General features: G+C 59.5%; 1 protein-coding gene across 1 annotated transcript; it reads right to left on the reverse strand.

Moving 5' to 3' along the window:
• Positions 1–1,110: 1,110 nt before the first annotated feature.
• Positions 1,111–3,934, reverse strand: SLC51A (solute carrier family 51 subunit alpha). Its single transcript, XM_055723734.1, has 9 exons — positions 3,704–3,934; positions 3,411–3,505; positions 2,843–2,997; positions 2,652–2,725; positions 2,412–2,570; positions 2,168–2,279; positions 1,911–2,057; positions 1,622–1,727; positions 1,111–1,496 (listed from the first exon to the last, which is right to left on the reverse strand). Exons 1-9 carry the CDS (start codon positions 3,736–3,738, stop codon positions 1,360–1,362), a joined length of 1,020 nt encoding a protein of 339 aa, XP_055579709.1. The 5' UTR covers positions 3,739–3,934; the 3' UTR covers positions 1,111–1,359.
• Positions 3,935–13,467: the final 9,533 nt, after the last annotated feature.

Below are 13,467 nucleotides of genomic sequence, written 5' to 3' on the forward strand. Positions count from 1 at the left end.
GTCTTGTCAAATTTGGCAGTCTCATAACACATCACCAGTGCCTCTTCCGGCTGAGCAGTTTCGCTTTGGACACAGCTACCTGCAAAAAGCTCTGAGTCACTTTTCCTCCCTCATGGCAGAGACAACTTGCTTTCTCCCCAAAATGAGTCAATTAAAACTTGGGAGCTTTGGCTTTCTGACTCTGCTTCCTCGACATGTCGCACCGGACAGAGGTATTACAGTGGGAGGGCACCGGGGTGCAGGTCAGGGGGAGGTTTTGGTGGTGCCTGGCAGCAAGCTCTGGTCTTAGTGCTGATGATCTGGCATCTGCTGCCCATCTCCAGCCATGCTGCATCACCCAGTCCTGCTGTCATCCCCAGCCCTGCAGCAGTGGCCACCTTGAGCTGGCTCTTTCTAGTCAGTGTTTGCTGTGCTGGTTTCTCTGTATGGGCCTGTGTGCACACAGTGTGTCTTACTGGCTTGTACTGGAGTTGAGGTTTGGCTTTTATGTTTAGCCAAATAAATGTAAAGTCATTTTACTCAGTGTGTGCCAGATCCCTTCTGCCATCCTAGCCCAGCCAGCTCCTGTCATGGTCTCCTCACCTGCCATCTTAGCAGTGGTTTGAGTGAGAAGATGCTTCAGAAGGGGTCAGGAGATTACCCAGTGGTTTCTGCAAGTCATCATCACACCTAACATCCATCCCCACCTCTGCTGTAGGTGTAGAGCAGACACTGCTACCAGAGCAGATCCCAGGCAGGGCTGGTTAAGGCAGCAGTAACTAACTGCCCGTGTTGTGAAGGTGCTTCAAGGCTCCTTCCTTTGCCTGGCCCCAGGCTGGCAGGTAGGGATGCTCCCACTCTGCTCTCAGGAGCCGCCATGGCTGTGGAGGGTGTGCCCCAGGGATGGGCCAGAGCCATTCAGAGGTCTCAGGAGAAAATGCTGCTGCCCTGGCATTGTCTTGGCTGTCAGACCCCAGCCAGCAGCACCTAGAGGTCTGTGTCACAGCTGGGTGTTGGGGACTCCATGCCATGGCTGTGCTGGCCTGGGCTCCATCTGCCTCCCCCTGTGTGGAGTCATTTTCAGCCCAGCCTGGGCAGGAGACAATCTGAGCGCAGTCACCAGCACAAGACTTGGGTACAGATTTATCTTTATTTGGTGCCAGACAAGAGCCCCTTGGGCTGGAGGCAGCTTCACGGATCCCTTTGGCTTGCGGTTTTCAGGTTTCAGACCCTTTTACCACATGCCAAGATGCCCTTTCCCCCTCTGCCTCAACTGCTGCCAGCAGCTCCCCAGGGCCAGAGGAGGAGGAGATGGCTGTACAGGGCAGACCAGTCCCTGGCCTTACTCTGCACCTTGGCACCCCGGTTGTTCCCTCCCGCTCACGCCTTGACACTGGTGCCAGCAGGTGTGAAGCTGACAGGCTGGTAGCCTGGCTTGTCATCCTGCTTGCGGTAGTACATCCGTGTCACCACTGCCAAGATGAAGGTTTGTGGGATCAACAGCTGCATGTTCATCTCTGGAAGAGGGAAAGGGTCATTTGAAGCTGCCTCGATCCACCATGCCCGTTCCCCCACACCCCACCGTGCAATGGCGGGGCTCAGCCAGCAGCGTGTGACACTGCTCCCCCATCTCCTGACTTACGCTGTGACCTGGCCTTGGAGGAGAAGGGTGGTGAGCAGGCGATGTTGCCATTGTTGGCCAGGATGCTGAAGATGGCAGGCTGCAGCGCCGTCAGGAGGAGGAGGATCTGCAGCCACCAACACCAGAGGTGGTGGGGCAGGAGCCGCTGCCTTCCCCACTCCAGCAGCCAGACCTGGCTCTTGCCCACCAGTAGCTCCTGCCCCACCATCTCCTCCCCCATACCACCTCATCCCAGGTGTGCTGGAAGAGCCCCTCGCTCAGCGACGAGCCAGGCAGGACGAGGGCTCACCTGGAAGCAGGAGAACTTGGCCTTGATGTTCTGCTCTGTCAGGTGTAGCCGGGCCTGCCGGAATAGGATGCCCAAGGCCCACAGCCCGAAGAGCGTGGAGACGCCGACCAGGGTGTTGATCCAGAGGGCCACGCTCTCTGCCGAGATCTGGGGGGGACAGAGGAAACGTGCCTGGGCTGACCAAGCTGCTGTGCAAGGCGAGGGCTGGTGGAGGCTCCCTGGCCAGGATGTCACCCTGCCCATGCCCGGGCACTCACATCAGCAGGGTTGTAGTTGCCATCAGCAGCCAGGACCAGCCCCAGGAAGACGGCGACAGCCCTGAAGAAGGCATACTGGAAAGTCCCCAGCATCAGCAGTTGAAGCTTTCTCCTGACAGCGAGAGAGGCTGATAGCACCCTGAGGTCCTTCAGCCTCCGCCCGGGGACTTGCTGTTCCGCCCCAGCAGAAGCGGGGGGTGGATGCCCTCCCCAGGGGCAGGGGGTTACCCCAGCTGTCCCTCACTTGCTCATGGTGATTCGGGGCAGGCAGGGACAGCAGCAGCAGCAGGGCCCAGTGCTGACCACCATGGGCACATCTTTCAGGGTGCTGAGCACCGCCTCCTTCCCCCCGAAGCCCTCCACCATGACCAGCATCAGGAGGTAGAAGCAGATGGCAAAGTACCTGCAGAAGAGGAGGAGGAGGAAAGCAGGTCAGGGCCTGCGGGCTCCCCGGTGCCCCTGCCCTGGGGTAGGCAATACTCACGCTGTGGTAGCCATCTCCACCACCATCATGGAGCGTGGGATCCACAGACCGAAGCAGCTGACCACACACACAACCTGGGGGAGATGTGAGCTTGGCACACTGCTGCTCCCCTCCTCCTGGGGGCTGGCACCCCTTGGGTGGCCCAGGCCCACCAGGGTGATGCCCACCACCACCCCCATGCCCCAGCTCACTGTAGGGGCCGAGCTGCTCCAGCAGAGGGTCTTCATCTTGATGGGGCAGCGGATCTTGCGTGTGAGGTAGAAGGCCTCTTCCACGAATATCATGACTGACAGCAGCGTCATGATGGTGGCAAGGCCCATGATGGTGAGTTGGGCCATGTCCAGCTCTGCCAGGGAGGGGTAAGAAGCTGGCTCCATCCCCTCCTGTCTCCCCTGGGGCCACCACAGCAGGGAGCTCCACTGCCCCACCACTCCACGCTTCGGGAAGCTCCTCACTGCATCCTCGCCACATCTGGCTGTGCCAGAGCTAGTGCTTCTGCCCTGCTGCTCCCGTGTCCCATGTCACCTACCCCGGTGCTGACCCTCCCCAGGGTCACCCCCATCCCTGCAGGCAGGGCTATGGCGGGGAGGCTGACACCCCAGCAGCACCCAGCTGCCTCCTGCTTCCTCAGGGCTGCTCCCTGCCCGCACCTGCCGCAGCCGCCCTACCGCCTTCATCCCCCTTCGTCCCTGCCCTGCTCCGGCAGTGGCGAGAGGAGGGGTCGTCCCCCCGCGCCCCCCCCCCGGGCCCCCCACCTACGCTGCAGCAGCTGCCGGGAGGTGGGTGGCAGGGAGAAGCAGGCTGCCGGCACGCTGAAGTTCCTGATCAGCATCTCCACCAACGGGCGGGGGAACCTGCGGAGAAGGGGATCGCTGCACGAGGCTGGCAGGGACACAGGGACACCCAGCCCCGCAGGGTCCCCGGGGTCCCCTGGCTGGCTTGCCTCACCCCCAGGCGCCTGCATTCTTTTACAGAGGGAATAACCCCAAATCCTGCTCCAAAAAGTTGGATTTGCCTGGCTGCAAAATGACACGGAGGTCCCCGGCACCCACCTGGGGTCCTCTGCCAGCTCCATGGCGGGGTCCATCCTGCCCTGCTCCCCCGGCTCCGTCCCAGGGCTGCTCAGCACCGCCTGCCTCGGCTTCCCCTGGCCGCCCGTGGGGTCAGAGTCCCCGGGGCAGGGACCGCGGGGGGGGCCACCGCGCCTGGTTCCAGTTTAACCAGCAGCTCCGGCGCTCCCCTCCCTGTGCCGCCACTGCGGGCGCCCATTGGCGTGTGTGTCCCGCCGCGCCATGCCGGCCCCGCGGGGCGCTCGGCCGCCCGGTTATCGACCCGGGGTGCCGGGGGGGGGACAGCCCGTGCCGGCACGCCTGCGCACCCCCAGCCCGGGGGGGAGAGCACCTCTGCCGGGGTGACACCGCCCACACGCCCCCTCGGGCACGGTGGCGGGCGATGGGCTGGGGGTGCCGGGGGTGCCCGTGGGGCCGTGCAGCGTGCGCGGCGCGACCTCACGTCCCCTCAGCCGCGGTGGCCGGGTGCGAGGTGGTGCCGGGGGACCGGGGGGTGCCTGCCAGCCCCTGCGCGGCCCTGCCCGCCCTGAGGGTCCCGGCAGCGCGGGGCTGAGCCCGGCCGGGGGCAGCTCCGCGACGGCAGAGGGCAGGGCTGGGCCGCGCTGGGCGCCCGGCCCGGGGGCAGAGCCCGCCCGGCGGAGGGGCCGCAGCTGAGCGCGGAGCTGGGGCGCCAGGCCGGGAGCAGCGGGTCCTTGTCCTAGGCGGATCCCAGCATCCTCATGGGTCCCAGGGTGCCCGCAGCTCCTCGTGTCCTGCCAGCACCCCAAGGAACATGAGTACTGATTTGTACTGGGTCCCCAGGGACCTCCAAGCCCCCACCCTTTGCCGCTTGGCAGCGGGCTCCTGCTGAAGCCAGAGTGGCACCAGCACCCCAAATGGGTCCCCTGCACCCTGCCATGGGAACAAGATGCTGCAGTTGTCATGGGACTGGGATACAGGGTGGGGGGCTGGGAATGGTGCAGTTTCCATGGGAATGGGATGGGGGCAGGAGGGGGATACTGTGATTGCCATGGGAATGGAATGGGGGAATCCATTTTGCTGTGGTTGCTGTGGGAGCAGGATGCCATCTATCCCAAGAGGCCAAGGCCCTGCAGCTGTCTGGCCCACCATGGAGCTTCTCATCCCACTTCGTTTCAGCACCCCCATCTACCTGAGCTCACTGGCCTCCTTCCTGTAAGTCACCCCAAAGCCATGGGCTGAGCCCCATCCTGGGGACACGGGGCAGCAGAGCTGCTGTTTCACACCAGTGTCCTTGAGATGTTAGAGCCAGGCATCAGCTCAAATGGCCTGGATCTGCATCCTCTCCCCCACCACCCCCCAGCTCCAGCAGCCCCTGGGACTGAGCACCCGAAGGCTCTTTGTCCCCTCCTCTCCACCTCTCCCACAGCAGCCCCAGGACCTGACCCTGGCTCCATTCTCCCTGTACTCCCCCACCTGCAGGTGTGGCTGGCTCTGCACATCATGCCCAGCTCCATCACCATTCTCTTCCTCCTTCTTCCTCCTTCTCTTCCAGCTCTTGCTGGCTTGGTCTTCTAGGTGTAGTCAGCCTAGGGCTCCTCCAGCTAAGTGGGGTAACAGGGGAGCAGGGACTGCTCCGTGGTGGGGTGGCCCCAGGGGCTGGCCCTGGGGCTGGGGGAGCACTGTCTCCTCACGTGTCTCCTGCAGTGGTGGCCAGGGAGGGCAGGCTGAAGCAGGAGCTCTGCAGCACAGCAAGACAGCACTGCCCATGAGAGTGCCACCGTCACAGCTGCCCCCTCTGCAACCATTCCGTGGAGATGAGGGATACAGGGCACCCTGGGATCCTGGCAGCTCTGTGCATGTCCAAGGTGCTGTGCGCTCCTGCCCCTACCCCACTCCTCAGCCCCATTAACCAAGCCCTGTACCCCTGTCCCTACACACTGTATACCCCCACAACCACCCTGCCCTATATACTGTGCCCCACACCTAACACACTCTGCACCCTGTAAACCCTATCTGTAGCTTGGATGCTAAGCCCTACACACCGCACCCAATATACATCCATCCCTATACATTACACCTCACACACTCAGCCCTACTCCCTGCAGCCCCTACACACCGTAGCCTACCTCTAGCCCCATACATTGTGTCTCATACACACAGCATTCCGTATTGCACCCTATACCCCTGTCCATACCTCCTGCACACTGCACACCCAGCCCTGTGCACTCAGACACCCCTTGCACACACGGAGACACTCACCCCCGCCTTGCACAAGCACACACCCCCATGTACACGTGGTCTCTATGTGCAGCACTCTGCAGAGAGCAGCCAACAGCCCTGGGTGCTGCCAGCCCCACAGGGTGCACAGAACCTATGGGGGACCCCTGCCCAGCACCCCTGTGCTGCAACATTTTCACCAGCATTGCCCACAGCTGAAGGAACACATCAGTTCCTATGACGTCTGCTGCATCTGCCTCTTCATGACAGTCACTGTGAGCTATGTCATGGCAGTCCTGCTGTCCTGCCTTGTCTACCTGGTGCTCATCCCGCTGTGGTCCATCACCACTGCACCGATCTGCACGTATGCCCGGCCCAGAGAAGCAGAGTCCTGCCCTGGCATGCACACACACGTGCTGCACCACCCAGGCTGTCACATGCAGAGGCCTATTCCCCTGCCTGCACATAACCCCAGGACCAGCACCACTCATGTGTGCCCACTGCACAGGTCATGCGGTAGTTCCCTTGCCCAGCACACCTGTGTCTGTCCCTGACTCACTGCACCAGTATCATGATGACCCTCTACCTGACCCTACTTGAGCCCTGGGTCATCTACTTCCCCCAAACAAAGCACACTCTGAGGTGCCAGGTACGGCTGTGGGGCATGGAGCATCCCGCCAGCCTGAGAGGGGGATGCAGGACATGGCTGGACCCCAAACCCAGAGCAGGGGGGCAGCCCCATGTATCAATACTCAGCATGAGCTGGTCCCACCATGCATGCACACGTGCACAGGAGGCTCCATCAATGCACACACACCCCTCTCCATCCCCTCTTGGCACCAGATGCACCGGTGACACCCAGAAGCACTGACCCACCTCCACCTGCACTGAGCCCTCAGACCCATCACCATGCCCAAGTCCATCCCGTCCCACCCCACGTGGAGCCAGGACATGTCAGTCACACCATCCTGCTGTGAACAGCATGCTGTGGGGCTGGGTGTCACCACCCCAAGCTGCCCCCCAGGGACACAGAGGACTCTTGCCCCTGCAGCCCACAGCCCTTGAGCCCTCCCTACGCTGGCAGGATGGGACCTGCCTGCAACTTTCTTGCTCTGACCTGCCCCAGGAGCTGTCAGAGATGGGTGTGGAGAGGGGAAATGCAGTGGGATGGGGTAGCCCAGGGTTCCCCCCAACTTATCCCCTTATTTCAGTCCCTGTCCACACTTGGGACAGGTGATCCTGGGACCACCAGGGTCCATGGCCACCCTTCTCCCCTGGTCACTCTTTTCCACACAGGCTGCTACCAGGCCCAAAGGCTAGCAGGACAGGCAGGAGCCAACAGCAAGTGAACATCCCCTGGCATGGGCAGGACGCGGGGGGCCACACAAGGTTCCAGGTAAGTCCCATCAGCTCGACCTCAGCCCCAGACCACTGAGATGCTCCAGGGCAGAGCAGCACTGGGCACAGGGAGCCCCTTTCCTGCCAAAAACCCCTTCAGCAGAGTAGGAAAATGGAGCACTGAGGCAGCAGCCATGCACCCACTGGCCCAGAGCAACGGTGGTTTAAAGGCTCATGGTCCCCTCAGCATTGGGGTGGCTGTTTTGCCCCAAGGAGCTGGTAGAGGAGCCAGCAGCAGTGCTGGTAAATCTCCCCATTTGCTTCATTAGCTTTTTTATTTTAAACAAAACTCTTTGACCATTGAAATCCTGCCCCCAGACAAAAAAAAAACCCAAAAAGCAGACCCTCTGGGCATGCCTGCATCACCCACGCTGCTGCTTTGTCAGCATTCCCCAACATTTGGAAAAGAGCTTGAAATGCAAATATTTGCACAGGTTTTTAGATGGTTTTCCACCCGTCTATAATTCCTTGATGTTATGGCTGGAGGGGCTGACCCCGGTGGGTATGGCAGGCTCCCGGCTGACCCTCACCTGCTTCTCCACAGCCAGGACATGACGGGGAAGGAAAATCCTCATTCAAAGCCCTGGTAGGAGCTGTAAGAGGCAAAAATGCATTTCCCCCCATGCTCATCTTTCCCACCCAGAGCCTGGGACAGCAGGGATGCCAAGGAGGGAGAACCTCACACCTACCTCAGGCTGTGGTCCAGCCAGAGAATTGGACAATAAAGATCTTCACCCTGAGCTTTTGGTGATCCGCGGTCACTGTAATGCCCCAGGACACAAAGGGACAGACTCTGCTAAGTGGGACAGAGTAGCCAGGATGCTCCCTTTCCCAGGAAACATCCCTCGCTCTGCCCAGTCCCTGTGCCATGCAGGACCAGCACCCCAAGAGTAATGGAACCCCATGGCACAGGGGGATGCCTGGCACCCACCTCTGGGGGAAGCCACACTTCATGGGCACTTCATCATAGAGATGCCCATGCTCTGCATGACCACAGATGACCCTGGTATCCCCTACCCCAGCAGGAGAGACGGTGTCCCCACCCCACTGGTGTTCCGACAGCTCCTTGCTGAGCCACTGGAAACAGGAGGGTGGGAGCAACTCAGGAGAAACAAATAAAACGTGGAGGTCTTGTGAAAGGGACAGGAAAGACTTTCCCAGGGCACTGGCCCCATCTGGCCCCCTCCAGCCCCCACAAGCATCACCCGCATGAGGAAACTGCTGCTGGAGCTTGGTGGAAGAGGATGGGGGGTCCTGCTGGCAGTCACACAAGGCTGCTGTCACCATCTGCCTTCACACACCCCACCACAAACCACAACCACCCAGTGCAATGGCCTCGGCTGGACCCCTGCAAATCTGGCAGCGTCATGCTTGCTGAGCTGGAGAGGGGTCCCAGGGCCCTGGAGCATCCCACTGCAACGGTCAGCGTGGGGCCATGGCAATGCTCCCAGCCCTGGCCTCAGCACAGCAGGGATGAGGCTGGCTCCCCTCAGCCCCAGGTCTGGAGCCGCCCTGCTGATAGGGATGGCAGGGAGCCCTGCCCACAGCTGGCCTGCAGATAAGGCCCTTGTGCTCCCCACTGATTGCCCCAGGAGGCAGCTGGTGGGGTGGGAGCTGCTGTCCCTGGGAGATAAGGCAGGGAGGGAGCAGCGAGCAAGGAGGGCAGGGGGGTTACTGCAGGGGTGTGAGACACTGGCCCCCTGCGGGTCCCCTGCTCTGGGCAGGGGAAGGCTCCCCATCTCGCTCATGAGCACAGCTGGGGTGGCACATGGTGTGGACCCTCTGGCAGAGCAATAGCCCCCCTCAAATCCTCCCCTTCCCAGCAGAGAGCAATCCCTCTGCCACTGGAAAAACCTCATTGCTCCAACACCCAGGGAGAGACATGTGCCAGGTGTTACAGACTGACATTTTGGATGGGGACACGCTGCCCTCAGAGCCAGCCAGCTCTGCAGCCTCTGCTGCCAAGGTCACCGGGAGAAATGCCGGCTTCAGAGAGGCTCAGCAGGGTAGGAGGTCTGCTGGCCTCAGCCTCCTGTCCTGGATAGGGAAAATCCTCCTTCTCCCAGTACAATGGGGTAAGGATCATTCCCACGGGAGACACCAGCCCCAAGCCCTCTGCCCAGCTGCAGGTGATGGGACACACCAGTGAGGTGGCTATATGGGGCAGTGATGGTGGGGTGAGAGCAGAGGCATGCAGCACATGGGGGAGTGCAAGGAAGAGCTCGCGATTTTTGCTAATCAGAGCAACGTGCTGCTCCACGGAAAAGCCAGGCCCTGATGTCTCATCAACTCCTTCCTCACCCTCTCGGGAAGCAGAAGTAGTGCACGGGGTGCATGGGCCAAATTCCATGTGCCCTTTTCTTGCCATCCCTGGCTCTCAGAAACACTGCCCAGCTGCAGCCACGGGGACAGCTCCTGTGCACAGCCCTGGTGGCACCCTCAGGGACGTCCTGCCCCCTCCCTGGGCAAGTCTGAGTGCCAACACAGATGCTGCCACCAGGCAGGTCTGGGTGCCACGATGGATGCTGCCACCCTCACCAGGCTCCCATGCCACAGATCCGGGCTGGGGAGAGAAGTGGGACATCGGCACAACTGGGGTCATCACCACATCACCTAGAGGGGATCACCCCCCAGGGAACCTGCCCGCAGGCCCTTGGCAGCCCAACTCTGCAACTCATGTCAGCAAAATGCCTCTTCCCAAAACTGCTGAAACTGTTTGACCATATATATATTTCCATTATATATATATATATATATATATAAAATATATATATATAATGGAAAAAACATACTTGACTTATACACACACACCTGTAAGTTTGTATATGATTTTATATGCTATGTAGGATCTTGTATAGTGTATATAAATTGTAGTGAGTTGGGATGGGTGTGCCCTCAAGAGCAGAACTGCTCATCCTTATGGGATTGCTTATTGCCCAAGTTGTAGCCTCAATAACACTTGCAGACCAGTGCTCCCGAGAGACTGGCCTTGCTGCTCCTGCACAAGGGTCCCCTGGCCACAAAGGTGACGGAAGGGGATGCCCCAGGCAGAGCGCTGCCCTTCACAATGCCCAGCATCCCATTGCTGTCACTCCAAGGGTCAGTATCCCGGATGGAGGTGAGGAGGAGGATGGTGGGGCTTGTCACTGGTGTGGGACGAAGGGGAGCCCACCATGAGCTGGAAGGAGCCTGGCAGAAGCTGAATTAAACACTTCTCCCACCCAGACCAAAGACATTGGAGCAGATTTGATGGCTCCGGCCTTCTCCTGGCTTTCGAAAAGGTGTCACAGTTGGGGCACCCGATAACACCCCCATCTTCTGCCCAGCCCTTCTGGCCTCCCTTCTGTTTGCTTTTCCTCCCAGCAGCCCCATGACCGATGGTGCTGCACTTGGCTGGAGCGGAAGAAACCAAGCCACGCAGCTCAGCATGGCGGAGGCTTTGTCTCTTTCAAAGGGGACAAAAAAACAGCCGGCAGTCCCCAGCCCAGCTGGGGGGATCCTGCGGAAATATCGCAGTCAACACAACACCCTCAGGCGCCGCTTCCTCCCCGCTCCAAGCTCCAAGGCTTTGGTACAAACTCTTCTGCTGCCGTAAGGCAACATCTGCATTTCCAGCAGGTGAAATGCTGCTGGTTCCTTAGAGCTGCTGCCAACTTCTGAGTGAAAAGGCACCTTGTTTGAAAAACAGAGGGGCTTTTTTCTGCCACGGCCACCTAAAATATTGCACAACGCTGCTGCTGTTTGCTTTTTGAAATGACGAGGTAAAAAAACACCCTGCGTGGGCTGCGGCCGTTTGCTTTGGTTAGGAGTTTTATTTTCATACTCGTCTGTCTCCTGCAAGAAGCTTACAGGTGAAAATGCTGAGGCTTTTAAAAAGCCCTGCCTCAGACAGACAAATATTTTCCCAGAGAGCCAGCAGAGACGCGGCATGTTTGTGGAAGGGGGGTGCTGGTCTCCTGATGGCCCCAAGTCCTCCTGGCTCCATGACACCCACCCACTGGCCTCGGCCACCCTGCAGGGACACCCACCATGGCTGTGGGTCGGGCACAGGGTGCAGTCCCACTCACTCGGGGAAAGCCTTTGGCCCTGCTGCCCCAGGGAAAATGATACCCTGAGTTCACGCTTGCATCAGCTGTGCCTGCTGCCTGCCTGTGCCTGGGGGCAGGGGCTGGCTTCGAAGTGCAGCCAGCGGGATTTCAGCTCAGACCCTGCGACTCTGCAACATCCCAAGGGAAAGGCATGAGCCCCCCAAGGGCTATGCCAGGCACTCGAGTGCTGAAAGCACCCCAAGCCCTCTGGCTGCCAAATCTGGACCAAGCACCCCTAGTTTGAGGACCACATCTCACCCTCTTCTCCGTAAACAAACCTACAAGGCACATGGCATTGCCTGGGCCCCCATGGCACAAAGCTGGCACACAGGCAGCCGCAGGCAGGTGCTGCAACCACTGCCAGTGCAGATAAGGGGCAATTAGCACGCAGGGGGAAAGCTCCTGCTCTCCCTGCTCAACCTGGCTGCGCTAATCCCACTCCAATTAAAACCTCCTCTTTGCTTTCAGATATTGCTGTGAGAGATTAATGCACCCTAAAACAAGGCATTTCCAGCAGGCAGGCAAGATAAAGCCAAATCTCAGGTTGCAAAAGGCTCCAGCACCTGCCTGGGAGCATTTAATTACCCTGTCAGTGGCTTCAAAAGTAGAAAAGCCACCAAGGCCGCTAAAGCCCTGCAATCAAAAACCCACAAAGGAGGCACTGGCTCAGCCTGCTGCTCTCCAATGCCTGGGGCCAGCACCTGCAGGGTACAGCCGCTTCCCAAGAGCAGAACCATCCTTCCAACCTCTTGAGGATGCTTACACAGGGTGCTAGTTTCTTCTTTATGTTGATTGTTTTCCTTTGCCCTTTGGGCTGCTCTTTTGCCAATAAATGTACTTTATAAAAACACAAAGCAGTGGACAGGTCTAATCTCCTGAGACAACATGCGCCCTTATCGCAGAGGGTGGTTACCACAGAGTAGGCTCAGGCTGTCCTTTATCCAAAGGCAGCAGCATGTGCACACACTGCAGAGCAAATCAGAGGCAAAACTTACTGGGGCTTTCCAGCCCCTTCCCAGGCCCTCTTGCAAGCACAGGAGTGAGCAGAGAGGGGCTCTTGCTGGACTGATCCTTCTAGAGAAGTACAGCAGGTACTGCAGGACCCCATAGGGCAGGCATGTGCCTGGCAGACACCGCTCACCATATCTTCATGTTCTTTTATGGCTCCATCCAGACATCACTCAGAGCCCAGCTTTGCAAAGCTAGTGGATAACAGTCGCTTTCCAGACTCCAGATACAAATCAGCAATGACCAGAACAAAGCAGGATTGAGGGAACCCATGAGAAACCCATAATCTGGAGGCAGAGACCCTCGGGACTGTGTCCCAGCTCCTGCGTCAGTCCTCTCCCCGCCGCCGTTTTTTCTCTTTCCGCCTCCCACTGCTCAAACCCTCTCTCCCTTGTGCCAACACGATGTTGGGGCCAGGTCCACGGGTCGCCGTCAAACACACGGGCTTTTTCGGTGGTGCAGAGCGAGACAGACCTTTGATGTGCCCCAGGGTGGCCGTGCTGCATCCCCCTGCTTTTCAAAGGCCTGTCCTTGGCTATTGTGCTCACATCCTGAGCTTGTTTGTACACTTGCCTGAGGCCCCCAGCCCTGCAGCCCCCCTGCCGCAGTGACAGCAGCCCTGACCGCCAGATAAAAGCAGCCAGGCTCACCGGGCAGAGTTGCTATCAGAGCAACAAGTGGCACAGTCCCGCGGTGCGGCCGCCAAGATAGCAGGAGTTTTGCCAGGCTGACCCCACGCCACTAAAGACTCCAGGTCAACAACAGCTCCTGCTAGATCTCCACTGGCCCTGCCTGCCATCGTGGGGCTGTCTGGGCACTTCATCCGTTGGCAGGAACAGTATCAGCCCTCTACACACCAAGGATTTGTCCTTGTGCTGCTGCTCTCCCCCTCGGCTGCACCTGGAGAGGGCCAGCATCTTGTCAAGTGATGTAACTGTCAGGCGGGAAGGAACACTAAAGTAATCACCTCATCTCCCTGCTTCCTCTGAGCAGGGATGAAGCAGGGATAACCACCCACCCTCCTCCCTGTAGGCAGGGTCCAGTTGTACTAGGAGCACGGAGGGGTCCCCAGGA

Source organism: Falco cherrug, chromosome 11 (assembly GCF_023634085.1).
Source record: "Falco cherrug isolate bFalChe1 chromosome 11, bFalChe1.pri, whole genome shotgun sequence".
NCBI classification, from domain to species: domain Eukaryota; kingdom Metazoa; phylum Chordata; class Aves; order Falconiformes; family Falconidae; genus Falco; species Falco cherrug.